The 17,315-nt window shown below is 37.0% G+C and overlaps 1 protein-coding gene across 2 annotated transcripts in view; it reads left to right on the forward strand.

Moving 5' to 3' along the window:
- Positions 1–17,315, forward strand: part of TM9SF3 (transmembrane 9 superfamily member 3) — a 68,135-nt gene that overhangs the window by 39,497 nt on the left and 11,323 nt on the right. For both annotated transcript variants that reach the window (XM_036734477.1, XM_036734478.1), the window contains exons 8-9: positions 2,387–2,481; positions 9,560–9,690. In XM_036734477.1, the coding sequence (XP_036590372.1) occupies positions 2,387–2,481; positions 9,560–9,690 (226 nt within the window). The remainder of the gene's footprint in view (positions 1–2,386; positions 2,482–9,559; positions 9,691–17,315) is intronic.

Consider the following 17,315-nt stretch of genomic DNA (forward strand, 5'->3'; position numbering starts at 1 on the left):
GTGTTTGGTGTTACTACTGTTTAATGTAATCTTCATATATCACTGGAACATAATCTGTCTCTGAACTTGAAGTTTTGCATCATGTTGTAGTGGCTAGAGCTCTAAACTTGGAGTCTGGAGTTTGAATCTTTCCTTACTAGCTTGTGGCCCAGGGTGAATCATTCAACCTCCCTAGGCCTCAGTTTCCTCATGTATAAAAATTGAGATAATAATGAATCTGTCTCACAGGGTGGTTGTGAGAATCATGGACAAAAGAACTGGAAGTGCCTTTAACGGCCATGTCTAATCTCCTCTTACAGATTAGGAACCTTAGGTCCAGAGAAGTTATAGGACTTGCCAATGTCTCAGACAAGACATGAAATGATACAGTATATGTAAAGTTTTTTTTGTTAACTGTAAACGACTATAAAATGTCTACCATTATTACTCTTGCCTCGTCTTCATTTTTTGGATGGGCATAGTCTTGGGAAAAGTTGCTGTGGTGCCCTTATTTTCTTATACTTCATACCTGGTCTACTTGTTACACAGATGAATAAAAGAGCTCCATGGCTATCCTTACTTTATCCTGTTTTCACATGATTTTTACTTCCTCTGCTACGTGTGTATGTTTTGATGGCTTTTGTCCCATGTGGTTTGGAGATGATATATTATTTGGTATGGTGGTAGCTTTTTAAAAATGTTGCTAAATGTTTTTGGATAGCTTGGGTGGTTATGGCAATAATCAGATCTGTGATAAATGACTTGCTTCCAGTACAAGTTATTGGCTGAGTCTTCCAGGATAATTTTGAGGTGTGTATTTGTACTATAGAGATTTGATATCTATCCATCCATGAAACATAGCAAGCTCCTGATACATAATTCTAGCCACCAGGTCATGTCTTGCTAGTTATCTAGCAGGCACCAAATGCTTACAACCTGAACTGTGTTGTAGTTTCTACCTTTTCTTTGCATAATCTACATTGATCTCTAGTCTGAGGTTGTTAAGGATGATAGCCTTCAATAATTTTTGGTGGTAATGATTTGGTCCTGAATCGTCATAACAAACTCCTCTGTTTCCACAAATAAATCTGTGTGACTCAGCCATTTGTTTGATGTTTTTTCTTTTGACCAATTACTGAGTTCATGTGGATGTTGCTCATGGAAGCCCTTTTGATTCTATTCTTAAATCATAGGTGTTTCAGACTGTATCCAGCGGTAAAACTCAATTAGATTTGACAAATCCAATGACAGATACATGTTCTCAGCCTTTTAGTTTGATCTCATTCTTAGATGTTTTTGTTTTTATGATGTTACTAATGATAATATGCTCTAATATTGCAGTTTAAACCAAAAAACCTTTTGCCAAACTTTAATTAGCTTGGAAGCTTTCAGTATTACCATGTTATTATTCACTTCAAATTTTTGGATATGGAATGGCTAGGATTTTTAAAATGTAATACTGGGTTTTGTACTTAGAAATTTTCAGTTGGCAAATTAAAAGAAAATAGAAAAGCCTGATGTCTCTGATACACACACAGACGCACAAAAATATGTATACATGTACCCTCACACAAATCTCTTTATAAGAGTCACAAATGATATTGTATGTTTGGGCTAGATTATACATTTCTTAACATGTATACATGTTTTAAAGAGTGAGATTACCATATTTTTCTGGCTAACATAGGAATGAGTGCTTTTTAGTATTATAATAATGTCAAAAAATATACCAACAAAAAAATTGTTATATTGTTTGAGCCCTTTTATTTATTTCATTTCCAAAAACAAAGTTAAATGGGGAAGTCTCTTAATGTTTTGGTGACATTTAAAATAATAGCTTTAATAGTAGAACTTACCTGTCCGAGGAAATCAGGCTGTTAAGAGGTGACAGTTTTCATTAGCCCTTGAAATAAGTTGTGGAAAAGAAGTAATCCAGTAGTTTCCTTAATTAATTATCCTGAATCTTATCAATGAAGTTGGTTAACAGTTTTGCGTAAATCTGTGTTCTCACCATTTAAATGTCTTCTTACTGTATGAAATGTAAGGTCCTTGAGGTTATAGCTCTCTTCTTTTACTTGGTGAAGTTTTGCACATAGTGATCACTCACTAAACATTTATTGAGTTGAGTGATTATAAGGTGATGTGTTTCATATTTGAGACAGTGGAATAAATTTCTGAGGTTATAGTATCTTCTCCACAGATCTTTCAAAATAGGACAGAATCTCACTAGATATATTAAAGTGTAATCTTAATGCTGTAGGAAGATTGACTAGCCCTCAGGATGTTTACTTTTATAGCGTTAGTATTGGATACATTTATACATAAACCAAGTCTAAGATAATTAAGTTTATTAAGTTGCCTTTAAGTTTTTGATATTTAAATCAAATGTGTTTGTCTTAACTTTCAGGAGGGGATCAATGCTCAGTACAGCTATATTTGTTTATGCTGCTACATCCCCAGTGAATGGCTACTTTGGAGGAAGCCTTTATGCTAGACAAGGAGGTAACTTTCATATACTATCATTTTGCATTTAAAAATATAGCAGTATAATAAAAGATGGGAATTATCAATACAAGGTACTTGGAATTTAAGTAATTACATTACTGTGAAATCTAGCATATTATCTTAGTTCATATACAAATACAAAATAAGTGGTTGAAGTTTCAGAAGGTCACATTTTTACTTTGTGTAAGGAAGAACTTTTTAATCATTAGAACTGTACTAAAGTTATTAAGCTTGCTCTGGATCTAGCGGGCTGCTCTTTAACTTGAGGTCTTTGGATAAAGAATCAGAGAGAGGTATTATTATATGACTTTCCTGCTAGACCTTTATGTGATCTTGTTTTGAAGATATCTAAGAGGGGATTCTTGGATTAGAAAGTCTTAGAAGTCCCTTGCAATGCTCAGTTTCTCTGAGTCTGTGATAGCTGAATCATTCAGCTGACCAGTTGCTCAGATTCACTGATCTACCTTTGCACACTTAAGTGAGGCCTCCTGGGTTTGTTATGGTAGGATCTCTTCTGTACTAAAGAAATTAGGGAGAAAATTGTTCCATTGTGCACATAGTTGGTACTCTTTTTGTGTCTCCTTTCCTCTGCCAGCCTCCTCCCCAACCCACCCACTCCACCCACCCTGGGCCACATGTTGGAAGGAGTAGTGGTTAAAGCAGAAGTGGCATTTTAGATGCTTCTGTTTGTGTCACCCCTCTGTTAGAAGACCATAATGCTAAGAAGCTGAACATTCCTGAGTTTTTCTAGTCCAGATTTTATTTTAGGTTTGCTAGTTAAATTCCTAATTGTCAAGTATTTAGCTCAGGGCTGTCGAACCTTAGGTTTTTATTGAAACAATAGACAATACATTTTGATTTGCCATTTTAGTGAGAGCTCCGCTATAGCTCAGCTTCGTTTACTAAAGCATTTATGTAAATTTCTGTGCTTGTAGGTGGGCCACATAAATCGCACTGCCACATTTTGGACAGCCCTGATCTAGCTGATGGGATGCTCTAAGGCAAACATAGAATGTTAGGAAACTTTTTTCTGCTTCGAAAAAATCTGTTTTTGTTTTGCTAAGCATGGAAATGATTTTGTAATTTTTTCCTTATATCTACAACCATTGAATGCTGGTATAGCAGACCCAGGTCCAGGATTTTGAGACTTTTGGAAAGTTATTCTAGACAATCTAGGTTTAAGAGCCCTTGAACATTTGGCCTTATCCTGTATCCTATCCAGTCTAGAAAGCCCAGGTTAGTACAGTGGGCAGTGCTTGAATATACCTGAAGATTGCCCCAAAGGTCTCATATTCCAGGCTGCTCCTAGAACCCTTTCCACTTCTAGGGTTGAACCCAGGGGTAGATTGAACCGGAACAGCTCCAGATTTATTGAGATAATGGGTTGGGGGGGTAACAAAGAGATTTGTACTTAAGTACATGCTATCTTGTTAGAGTATAACTCTGCTGTGGCTTGCTTGCTAAGCTGTACTGAATACATCCATTTCAGTTTGTATATTAAAGAGGGTGAAAGACCATAGAGCTTAACATATACTGTTAAATCAGAAAAGTATGGGAAATAGATGGAGGGAGAAATGTTAGGAAGAAATTGGAAGTAGAACAGAGGAATTGATTGCCATTATTACTTATGACAAACTTTATTTTTGAGTTACATTAACAGTTTGGGAGGGAATGATTTGTTTCATTTAATTTTTTTGGTGCTACATTTTTTAAAAACTTAATTTTGTTTTCAATAAATAAAAATTATTTTCTGTCTTTCCATCCTCCCTCTATTGATGAAAAATAAAGAAAACAAAACCCTTGTAACAAATACGCATAGTCAGACAAAATTAATTCCCACATTGGCTATGTCCAAAAAATATGCTCCCCCTTTTTGTAAATTTTTTATTCATTTTAAACAAATACAAAACGAGGAGAATAAAAGGAACATTTCCATGTACACAACAGAACATAAGAGAGGATTCAATATAAAATAATACATTTCCATTTGAAGAAAACATATATAATAAATTCTACACATTATTTTCCAAGCGACTCAACTTTTCTTTGTTTCCTCCTAGGTTTTTTTTTTTGTTTTCTGCTATGCACTTTATCTTCCCCCTAGAGAATGCTATAATTGTGTGTGTGTGTGTGTACACACGTGCATATGTGCATAGATATAAACATACACATATATACTCATATACCTATGTACATGTAAGACCATACCATGCATATTTCCATTTGTCATCTTTTTCTCTGGAGGTGCATAGCCTCTTCCTTCATAGGTCCAAGTCTTTCCGTGTTTTTCTAAATCGAGCAGTTCATCATTTCCTGTGCCATGGTAGTATTCCAACACAATCACATTTTATCTGAGAGATTATCTATGAACGTTTCCCCCCAATTTTCTGCATTCCTATTCTTGGCTACGTTGGTGTTATTTATATGAGAAAATTTTAATTTAAAGTAATTGAGTGATTTATTTTGCACTTAAACAATGAATGTTCTTGTCTTGTAATATAGTTTAAGATCTGATATTGCTGAATCTCTTTCCTTTACATCTTTTTTCCCTAGTTTCTTTGAAATTCCTGACCTTTTGTTCTTCCAGATTAACTTTATTGTTATTTTTTCTAACTGTATAATAATTTTTTATTACTTTGATTGGGATAGCATTGAAAAAATAGATTAGGTAAAGTTGTCTTTTTTTTTTCTTTTTTTTTTTTTACTACTTTTGCTTTATCTACCCATAAACAATAAATATTACTCCAGTTATTTAGCTCTGACTTCATTTGTATAAAGAATGTTCTATATTTATGTTCATGTAGTTCCTGTGTCTGTTTTGGCAGGTATACTCTCAGGTATTTTATACTATCCTCTCTTTTTCAAATTCAATTTTATTTTATTCTCAGTTCCGAATTATCTCCTTTCCCCTCCCTCCCCTACACATTGTGAAGGCAAGAAATACAAAACCATTATAAATAAGAAATTATGTAAAACACATTTTTGCATTAGCCATGTTCCAAAAAGAAAGAGAAAAAAAAAGATTCTTCAGTCTTTACTCTGGGTTCATCAGTTCTTATTTTTCATCTAAGTCTTTTGGAATTGCGGTGAGTCATTGTATAGATCAGAGCTACTAAGTTTTTCATAGTTGATTATCTTTACAATATTGCTATTAATATGTGAATTGTTCTCCTGGTCCTGTTCATTTCATTTTGCATCAGTTCATGTAAGTCTTCCCAAGTTTTTTGAATCCATTTAGGTTATCATTTCTTTCAGCACAATAATATTTCAGCTCATTCATATGTCATAATTTGTTCAGCCATTCTGCAGTTGATGGGCATCCCCTCAATTTCCAGTTACTTGCCACTGCAAAAAGAGCTGCTGCAAATATTTTTATACATGTAGGTTCTTTTCCTTTTTCTTTGATCTCCTTAGGTATAGACCTATGAACAGTATTGCAGAATTTTATATCCCTTTCGCAACTGCACCAATGGTGAATTTTCACATTCTGTCCAGCATTTGTCATTTTCTTTTTATGCCATATTAGCAAATCTGATGGGTGTGAGATGGTACTTCAGAGTAATTTTAAGTTTCATTTGACTGTTGATTGCTTTGATTTCTTCCTGTGAAAACTGCGTGTTCTTATACTATGACTGTTTATCAATTGGAGAATGGCTTGTACTTATTATAAAATTGACTCAGTTCCCTATATTCTTTATTAGAACTTTATCAGAAAAATTTGTTGCAAAGATTTCCCCCCTCCCCTTAGTTTTCTGCTTTTCTTATAATTTTAGCTGCATTGGTTTTGTTTGTGCAAAAACTTTTTAATTTTATGTAGTCAAAATTATCCATTTTTACCTCCTGTGAACTTCTCTGTCTCTTGTTTGGTTATGGACCTTAGAGGTAATTTCCTCCATGTTGCCCCAGTTTGCTTATGTCTAATTTAAGCACCCATTTAAGCTTATCCTATTATACAGTGTGTGATGTTGGTCTATACTAGTTTCTGCCACACTACTTTCTAGTTTTCCTAGCAGTTTTTATCAAATAGTGAGTTTTTGCCCCAATAACTGGGATCTTTGGGTTTATCAAATACCAGGATACTTTGCTCATTCGCTTCTTTATGTTTATTGTTCACTAATCTATTCCATTCATCAACCACTCAATTTCTTATCCAGTACCAAATTGTCTTGACAATTACATTTTTGTAGCATGGTTTAAGATCTGGTACTACTAGGCCCCATCCTTGGTTGCCTTGATATTATTGACTTTTTGTTCCTCCAGATTATTTCACTATTATTTTTACTAATTCTGTGAAGTAATTCTTTGGTAACTTGGTTGGTATAATACTGAATAAATAAATTAATTTAGGTAGTATTGTCTTTTTTGTTATATTGACTTGGCCTACCCACAAGCAATTAATATTCCTCCAATTATTTAGATGTCTTTTTTTGTGTGAAGAGTTTTCCTAATTGTGTTCATATTGTTCCTGTGTGTGTCTTGGCAGGTAGACTCCTAAGTATTTTATACTGTCTCCATTAATTTTAAATGGAATTTTTCTAACTCTTCCTATTGGGTTTTGTTGGTAATATAATAGTGATCATTTGTGTGGATTTAATTTATATCCTACAACTATATTGAAAATGGGCCTTTTATCAGAAACTCTTTACAAATTTTTTCCCTACTTTGGATTTAGTAGTTTCTCAGAGTTGGGCTAGGAAAGTAGAAATAAGGCAGGGAGAGAATTCAAAAGTATAATCATTATTATTCAGGATTGTCAGGATTTCAAGTGGTATTCTATGAATAGAAGTATAAGTTAAAGAAAAAGCATGAAAAAAAAATAAAGTCACCTTTTCTGTGCTCTTTTCTGCTCAGGCCACCACATATGTCTATAGATACAGTTTACTGAATTAATGATGGTATTAAAATTGAGTCTGTCCCTTCCACTTTCATGCATTATCAGGTGTTCCTGTGATAATTCACCTCCTTCTGTGTTGCATCTTTATGGCTGTGGAATTGACAGCTCTCTAATAATTGTACTAAGGTTCTTGTGTTTTAAATCATGTAAATGTAATTGAGAGACATTTTGATGTGTAACTGGTCCTGTAGTCAAGAAACCTGGGTTCAGAGCTGCCTCAGACACTAGATATACAATCATGCTTCAAGTTGTAATCTCTAAAATGGAATGACATCACATGAACTACCTACCTCACAGGGTTCTTATACCACTGTAAACCTCGAAGTACTATATAAATATGATTAGCTATTAAATTTTGGTCACCTAATTTAAAAAAAAGTTCAATCTTAAAATTATACCAAGTACCCTATTTGTATACAGATAGTAGTAATAGCAACTCAATTTATGACATCTGAGGTTTACAGAATGTTTCCTTTATAACAATTCATTGAGGGGAGGTATTCTAGTACTGTTATTTTGCTTTACAGAAAAAAGTGAATCTCTGAGAGGTTAAGTCATTTTACCGTAGTTGTATAGTTAATGATCGTTTGGAATTGAGAGTTGAATCTAGGTCTTCAGACTCCAGGTTTGGTGCTCTATTTGTGTATCAGTAAGGCAAGATTCATAACCTCGAGGATGACCATGAACATGCCTTGAATAGTTTGGAATCGCAAAGTATAAGAAATTTTCTAAGTAGAAGGCAGCGAAAGTATGACATTTTTTTAGACACGAGAGAATCCAGTCCCAGGACCAGTGATTCCAGTTCCATATAGTAGCAATAATATTCCAAAACCAGTAAGCCCACCTCAATGTAGCAACAAGGAAATTATACGGAGCCAAGTCATCTTGTAACCTCCCTCCTCCCCCTGCTTCCCGCCTTCCTGTAAACAATCACTCACGAATCCTAACTCTCTGCTCAGCACTCTCTCCTGCAGCTCTGCTGACTCTAAGTTACTTGATCTCCACTACTCACTCTTGTTCTGCACTCTCCACTCTGCAGTTTCTCTTGATGCTGGCTCTCCCTCAATATCTGCTCCCTCAATGTCCTCTCGATGTCTGCTTCTGAATCCTGCCACTCTCAGTTCCGCTGCTTTCAGTTCTGGGCTTTCTTTATACAGTCCTAGCTGGCATCTGATTGACTAGAACTCACTGCACATATGATTGGCTCTGGTCTTAGCAATTCCTCTTAGGGCCCTGAGGGCTTCATGCCCACATCAGCTTAACTAGCAAAAGGATGTGGGCCCTGGGGTCTCACATCTAGTTAGTGAAAGAGTGCAGGCCTGCTCTAATCAGGCCTTCCTTTGTTGGCCCCACCTGAGGTTTATTCAATAGGAGGGAAAGATCTTTCACTTACTGATTGGCCTTACAATTTGCTATTAAATATTTTTGGATATTTGGAATACATACTTAGAATCAGGGAATGTTAAGATCCAAGAGGGACCTTAGCATTCAGTCTGGTACTCCACATACCTACTACCCTGCAGCCTTTCATTTTGCAGATGAGGAAACTGAGGCCTTGAGAGATTAAAATGAGTTTACCTAGTGGTACATAGCTAATAAGTAAAAGAACTGGGACTAGAACCCTTTATTCCCCACCCCCCCCATTTATTAATTTATTTGTTTTCAGTTTTCAACATTCATTTCCATAAGTTTTGAACTTTCTCCTCCTCCCTCTCCCCTTCCTCCCCAAGATGGCATGCAATGCAATATGGGCTCTACACATACGTTCTTATTAAACACATTTTCCCATTAGTCATGTTACATAGAAAAATTATAATGAATGGGAGAAACCAAGAGAAAGAAAACTAAACAAAAGAGAAAATAGTCTGCTTCACTCTGCATTCTGGCTGTAGTTCTTCATCTGGATGGGGATAGCATTTTCCATCTAGTCCTTTGGAAATGTTTTTAAGACCTTGCATTGCTGAGAAGGGCTAAGTCTATCAAAATCAGTCCTCAAACACTGCCTGTTACTGTGTATAATGTTCTTCTGGTAGAACCCTTCATTTTAAAACACTGGCTAGGTAATCAAGATTCATAGATCTTCACATTAAGAATTTAATGAGTAATTTAGTCTTTAAGTAGTTATATAATGTATATATTACATTTATTTTGTTAATAAATTGTCCTCTTTTTTTTTTTTAGGAAGGAGATGGATAAAGCAGATGTTTGTTGGGGCATTCCTTGTTCCTGCAATGGTGTGTGGCACTGCCTTCTTCATTAATTTTATAGCCATATATTACCATGCTTCAAGAGCTATTCCATTTGGAACAATGGTAAGTTATTTGTTTAAAACTTGTTTAGATCTTACTTTTAAATTGGAAAGTCAAGACCTGAGCATTCTTATGTGTATTAGACCTGTTCAGTTCCTTGCTCTCCAAAGAATTCTTTTTCACATCTTTTGATGAATATGGGTAATATTTTTTTTTCCTTAAAGTGCATTCCTTAAAAAGCTAATTGGGCAAAAGGGATCATTCTGGGGGAGGGGGGAACCTGTGGCCCTCTAGGTCCTCAAGTATGGCCCTTTGAATGAATCCAAACTTCACAGAACAAATCCCTTTAATAAAAGGATTTGTTCTATAAAATTTGGACTAAGTCAAAAAGCTGCACCTGAGGACCTAGAGGGCCACAAGTGGCCTTGAGGCTGCAGGTTCCCCACTCCTGGTTAGCCATTCTTGCCATTTTGATCCCTCCACATTAGTGAGGAGGTGATTAGGTTTTCAAAGGTTCTACCTGAGAAGCGGTAGCTCTGATTTGTCTTACCTCACTGAAAAGTCTTCAAGTAGAATCTTTGTAGTTATGGTCTGACAGTCTGTACAACTAAACTTAGAGGAACTTATCACTAGATTGAAGAATACAGGTGATTCGTTTTCAGCTGCAGCAATGCTTGGAGACCATCTGCCAAGTTAGATAAGAGTTGTGATCTGTGTTGGCGTAGGAAGTGAAATTTCAAATTTATGAAGTATTGAAACCTAGTTTGGGTTAAATATAAAACACTCATGAGTTCCCCACACCGATTAAATGACACCTGAAGACCCCCTCCCCCTCTCCCTCAGTGTGTTGTTGCTCCTTTAAGGCTTGCTATGTCTTTGTGAATATGAGATGCTAATGTCTTATTGCATTCTAGCTTTTTTCATTGATGGACAAAAGTTACGTAATCATTTTTACTTGATGAGAAACGAAGTTCTCACTTATTTATTTATTTATTTATTTTGTGGTGCCATGATATGATCAAGCAGAAAAATTTAAAATAGTGAAAAGTGAGGCTACTTGTAGATCTGTATAGTAAATATAGAACTTCTGTTTTCTACCTCTCTGTGTAAAGGATGTTTTTTGTGGCTTAAAATGTGTAAATTTAGTGGCATTCGTTTTAACATCATTGATATACTTCCATTCAAGATTTACTTATATGAAACCCTGATAGTACAGCTTTCTATTTTAATTATTGCAGCAACTCCTTTGATGGCTTCCTTCCCTGGATTTCCTTCTAGATCAGAAGAACCCTTTTTCAGATATAGTTGCTAATTAGTCAGATTTTTTAGATTTCCAGCTGAGAATTTTAATGCGTGATTGAGAGGTCTTCTTCCTATCTCTTCTGTTGAGATGGAGTAGAAAAATGACTGGACCTAGAGTAAAAAACAAAACAAAACTGAGTTCAGGTACCTGGTCTATCATTGACTAGCTTTGTGGTATGAGAAAAGTCACTTGGTTTTTTGAATTCTCAGTTTTCTCATCTCTGAACTGGGAATAGTATCAGCCTTTTCTCCTTCAGAATGTTTTTATAAGGGTTCAAATGAGATGGTCATGTGAAAGTTTTTGGTCAACTTGCCCAATGCTGTGCAAATATATTGCATATGTCCTGTGTTCCTTTCCTCCCTCCTCCTGGGAAGAGATGAAAAAGGACAAACTAATACTGGTTAGGCACCATGAACTTCAAGTAAATTTATGGTAAGCTCATTGTAAAGTGTGAGACTCTAGTGGGTTTTTTTCCTAGCAGTTTGTACCACAATAGATAGGAAGTTCCCTTGTTACTTCCATTCGGGATAATACAGGAAATTAGTAGAGTTAAGCAAATCATATTTGTAGAAATGAAGATACTTGTGGTTGGCAGGGAGAAAACAAAGCAGATAATTGGATTTGTTTGAGTTATTGATTAGAAACTAATTCCCAGTTTACTTTGTGCCCAACTAAGAGACCTAGAAAAGCCTGGAGTGTGGGGGTTGACAAGAGTAATCAAGAAACTGAATTCTTAAATATGTGGTTGACTGTAGAAACTATTACTCTCTCCTATAACACTGAACTCTGGTGAACTGATAAAAATCCTTAGCTTCTACATTAAAGAGCTCTAGTTGTTTCCCTGTGGCAAGGTCTCTCAGGCTTCCTTAACCACCTTGTGGTTCAAGTCTTTGGGGGAATCATTAGGGATTTGTATAGCTAGATCATGAGGTTCTGGAAAAGGAGATACCCTTTATGTCTAGTCCATTTACCTTTCTCTTTTCCTCTTCATTTTTTTGGCCTGGGAGTTTTCTTTTGATAGAAGTCTGGTCATGGCTTCTACTAACCACTAGAGGGCTGGATTTGAGCAAAAGTGATTTGGGAAGATTTGTAGTATCCTTTTGATTTTACTTTGGTCTTGCTTGTTTCCTTATTTTCAGACAGTGCTGCGACTTAGGTGAATCAGTGCCATTTTTGTTCCCTGAACTGGTAGATTATTCTAATTATTGAGCTTCCTCAATAATTTTCGTGATGTATTTGGGCATTTATATTTGAATTTTGTCTAAGAAGTTTTTCAAGGAACCATCAGACTGTTTCTTAAGTCTAATAAATATTTTAAATTCCTTTGCAAAAAAGTTAAAACTTTTTAAAGGAAGGGTAAACAGTGATACTTATAAAAATACTGAGAAATGTCAGAACAGAAGATGAATCTACATTCCAAATCATTAGGCTCAGTCTGCCAGAAAGCGTATGTGCAATCAAATAACCTCTTAAAGATAACCCTGCTGGGCATATCATTCCCCCTAACATCTTAAAAGTTAAAATCCCTGTGTTATGACTCTACTTAAAAGTTTTTCTCATCATCTTGAATTTGACATCACTGAAAATTGTGTTAGCAAAATTGTTCTGAAGTTAGAATATTAAAAGGAACACTTAAAAGCAATTCTCAGGGTGATTTTTTATTAGCTTGCTCTGGAATAGAAAATAATATCATCTTTTGTGCTGAACCTGCTTTAATAGCCTGGATTGTCAGAGAGAATTTAATAAATTGATTCAGCAAGCATACAGAAGGCTAGATGTTGGTACTAACTAAGCATGTGCCCACAATATCATGTTTCTTATTTGTATTATAATTTGAAGGTAGGAATGTTGATGAAAGGAAATTTCATTGTTCCGGGCCTCTCTTCACCAACACAAACTCCTTCAGGGTAGATACATTTTGGTTTTGTTTCCCCTTTGTCCCCCTTTGCACACAGTCATAAGTTCTATTTATTATTTGCACATAGTTTAATCAGTGTAGTCAATCTAAATGTTTTAGGGAATATTTGATTTAGATTTTTTGCTTTTCTTGATTACCCCCAGGTACTTAAATTTGCCTTTTTAGGAGGGGAGGGGAATAAAAGAATCTTAGGCTTGAAAGAACCAGACCATGGGATCATCTAACTCCAGTGGCACAAATCAGTAATTGGTTACTTTGCAATAATTTTGTAGTTAAATGATAATTTAATAAGAATGAGTTTCTTATTGGCCACAGGCTTTTGAAAATAGGAAAAGATTTGGATTCTAAGAGGACATGTGAGAAGGAAATCTAGTAGATAGTATGCCAAAAGAATCCTTAATAAACTGTTTAATGTATAACACAGCCTGGTTTGCTACACACAGCTTGTCTTAGATTTGTCCTTGTAAAAACATCTCTCAAGTTTTCAAATTTATGACTCATGAGCCTGCTTGCTGTAATTTGCGTTTCCCCTTCTGCTAGCACTACCTCCTTTCCTCTTTTTCTCTGTGTCTCCCCCCCCCCCCATTCTCTTCCTAATAACTCTTATTTGATGCTTCACCACCTAGCTATACCCTTGCCTCAGTTCTGCTCCTAACACTTGCTCTTCAGGAACTCAGCGGTCTCACACTGCCTTAGGGTTGCTGAGGTCCCTGCTACTTTAGCCCTCTCTCCTCCAGGGGTGGATCCAGTATCACAAAATGAGCTCTTTGTCCCTTTTCTTTCTCCTTCCAACAAAACTCTCATCTTACCATTAGCATTATGAAGGAAAAAAAGTTTGATCAAAGTGATTCACAGTAACATATAATGATTGCATCAGCTATCTCAGAGTATTGATTAGCAAAACAAAACAAAACATTCCAAACACCTCAGTGGTAGGGGAAAAAATTTTTAATTGTTAGAATTGTAGGGACATTTTTTGTCAGGGAACTCAAGCTCACACAACATAGTCAGTAGTAGTAAACATTTATTAAGCACTTACTGTGCTAAGTACTGAGGATACAAAAAAGGCAAAAGATAGTGTCAGCCCTCAAGAAGCTCACAGTCTGATGGAGGAGACAAGTAAGCTAACATGCATGTACGAACAAGTTATATATAGGTTAAATAGGAAATAATTAAAGGAGAGAAGGCATTAGAATTAAGAACATTGAGAAAGGCTTCCTACGAAAGACGAGATTTTAATTGTGCCTTAAATCAGGGCTGTCCAAAATGCGATCCTCGGGTGCGCCACCCTCACTAAAACGGCAGATCAAAATATATTGTCTATTGTTTCAATAAAAACCTAAGGTTGGACAGCCCTGCCTTAAATGAAGCCAGGAGGCAGAGATGAGGAAGGGGAGCATTCCAAGCATCAGGGACAGCCAAAGAAAATTTCCTGGAGCCAATAGATGGAGTATTTTATTCTTGGAACAGCAAGAAGGCCAGCATCACTGATTTGAAGAGTATGTGTTGGGGAATAAGGTATAAGGAGACTGGAAAGGTAGGAGGGAGCTGGGATATGAAGAACTTTGAACACCAAAAAGAAAGATTTTATGGTTGATCCCGGAGGCATTTAGGGGAGTCATTGGAGTTTATCGAGTGGAGGAGGTGGTCAGAGGAGGTCAGAACCTTCTGAGGGCAGATCACTTTGATAGCAGAAAGGAGATATATTGGAATGGGGAGAGGCTTGAGGTAGGTAGGCCCTCTAGCAGGCTATATGATTTGATGATGGCCTGCACTAGATTGGTGTTGATGTCAGAGGAGAGAAGACAGCATATTTGAGATATAACAAAGGTGGAATGGGCAGGCCTTGGCAACAAATTCAATATGAGGGTTGAGGGATAGTGAGGAATCAAGGATGAATCTAGTATGAATACTAGGTTGAGAGCCAGAGGGAGTAGGAGGATGATGTTGCCTTCTGTAGTGATAGGGAAATTAGGAGGGTGGGGAAGATTTCCAGGCAAAGATTTTTGAGTAAGACATACTGAGTTTAAGATATCTCCTGGACATCCATTTTGAGATATCTAAAAGGCAGTTGGTGGTGCAAGATTGGAAGTCAGTGGAGACATTTGGGTGGGGGTAGGAGGTGCAGTTGGGTGGTGAAGTGGATAGAGTACCTGGGCCTGGAGTCAGGAAGACTCATCTCCCTGAGTTCATATTTGGCTTCAGAAACTTACTAGCTGTTTGACTCTGGGCAAGTCACTTAACCCTGTTTGCCCCAGTTTCCTCATCTGTAAAATGAGCTAGAGAAAGAAATGGCAAACGACTCCAGTATCTTTGCCAAGAAAACCTCAAATGGGGTCAGAACTGACTGAACAACAACAAAAGAGAAGTTAGGGCAGGAACATTAGATTTGAGCATTGTTAGCATAGAAATGATAATTAAATCTTTGGGAGCTGATGAAATCACTAAGTGAAGTAGTGTAGAGGGAGAAGAGAAGAGGGTCCAGGACAGAACCATATGGGATACCTACAGTTAGAGGGCATGATCCGGAGGATCCAGCAAAGGAATTCTGAGAAGTAACAGATGAGCAGGAGAGAGTGGTGTCTTGAAAACTTAGCATCAAGGAAGAATGATCTATATAGTATCAATGGCTGCAGAGAGGAGAAAAAAATGACTATCAAGAAAAGGCCATTGGGAGAGGATTCCAGGAAGATTTCCCCCACAAACAAGATAAAATAGTACCTCAGGGGGAACATAGAGGGCCAGAATAAATGAGTTGGGGCAGAACTGTGGTCCTTCGGGCACAATAGCAGAAAATGTTGAGGTTTGTGACGAGCAAACATCTCCAGGCTAGTTCCACAGAAACAACAAGCTGCAAGTACTCAGACCAGCTGGGTTGGGAGGTGGCCTCAGCCCCAGCCATAGGAATGTTCACCTCCTGGGCAGTGTGGGGAGCTGCCCCAGAAGATTGAGGGAACTTCTGCTGATAGGAGGGACACCAGCCCCAGCTGTGCTGCTGAGCCATGGCCCTGGGCGAGAACAAGCCTAGTGCAGAAGCAGTGGGGCAGGGATGCCACTGGTTATGGGCACTTATTGGAGGGCAGAATTCTTGGTTTCAGTTCCAAGCTAGGGGGCAGAACTTAAGGAGGATCTGAGGCCAGAGGCACCACCACCCCATATCCCAGGATTAGAAGTGATTATAAAAAATAAACTGCTACAAAAAAAAAAAGAGCAGGCAAAGGAGAAAGGACACCAACTATAGAAAGTTACTATGAGAATAGAAAAAGACTGAGGTTTGTCTTCAGAGGAGGATAGTGAAGGAAAAAAGGCTCTCCGAAAAAGAACAATACAAGAAAAACAAGGAGGTTATACCGAAAAGAAAGTCAACCAACTAGAAAAGGAAATCCAAAATCTTAAGGAAGAAAACAACTCCTTGAAAATTAGTATTGGGCAAGGGGAAGCCAGCGAAGTTATAAGAGACCAAGAAATAATAAAACTAAATATAAAGAATGAAAAAATAGAAGAGAATGTGAAACATCTTAAAAGAAAAATAACTAATCTGGAGAACAAAACAAGAAGAGAAAACATGATACTAATCAGAGTACCTGAATGCTGTGATCAAAAAAAGAATCTTGATACAGTAATACCAGAAATAATTAAAGATAATTGTCCTGAAGTGTTAGAATAAGAGTGCCATACACTAGAACTACCCCTTGAAACAACTCTCATATGAAGCAGAAGGGGAAATACTGCCCTTTTTCAAAGTTAAACCTGTGTCTAAGACCCTACAGTTTATCATACCACAACTTCCTGCACCTGTGGGCAGGCATGTCTGTTGGACAATTCCTTTGTTCTCCTGAGGGGAGGAGAGGTGGGGAGGAGATGTTGGGTAAGCAGTGCTTCCAGCCTTGGCCATTTTTAAGAAAGGCTTTGATGAGATGGAACGTGGAGCTTAGAATCAGGAGAGACCATGGCTCACATCTTGCCTCTGACATTTATTAGTGTGATTGGGCCAAATTATTTAGCCTTATTTGTTAAATTGTGGTATAGTACCAGTAGTACCCACCTCATGATGTCTTCAGGATCCAGTGAGATAATGCATGTAAAGTACCTTGTAAACCTTAAAGCCATAAATATCAGCTGTTATTGTTAGAGTAGATAGAATTTGTCTCTGACTGTTCTCTTGACCCTCAGTCAAACAGTGGAGATATGTGTGAAATTGGGGGAGGTGGGGACAGGCACCACCATCTAGACATCATAGGAAGTTCCACCAGTTGGGTCATGGTGGTATAGTAGAAAGAGTACTAGATGGAGAATTGAAGGGTCTGGGTTTGAGATGTGACTTGTGTGTAACCATAGCAAAGGAGGGCTGTTAATGCCGTTACAGCAATGGTATTAAAGTGTAACCATTGTGAAAATGAAACAAAGTTATCCACATCTGGCTGTAGTTTCTTACACAGTTTTGCTTTAGCTTAGTTCCATCATGAT

Source organism: Trichosurus vulpecula, chromosome 8 (genome assembly GCF_011100635.1).
Source record: "Trichosurus vulpecula isolate mTriVul1 chromosome 8, mTriVul1.pri, whole genome shotgun sequence".
NCBI classification, from domain to species: Eukaryota; Metazoa; Chordata; class Mammalia; order Diprotodontia; family Phalangeridae; genus Trichosurus; species Trichosurus vulpecula.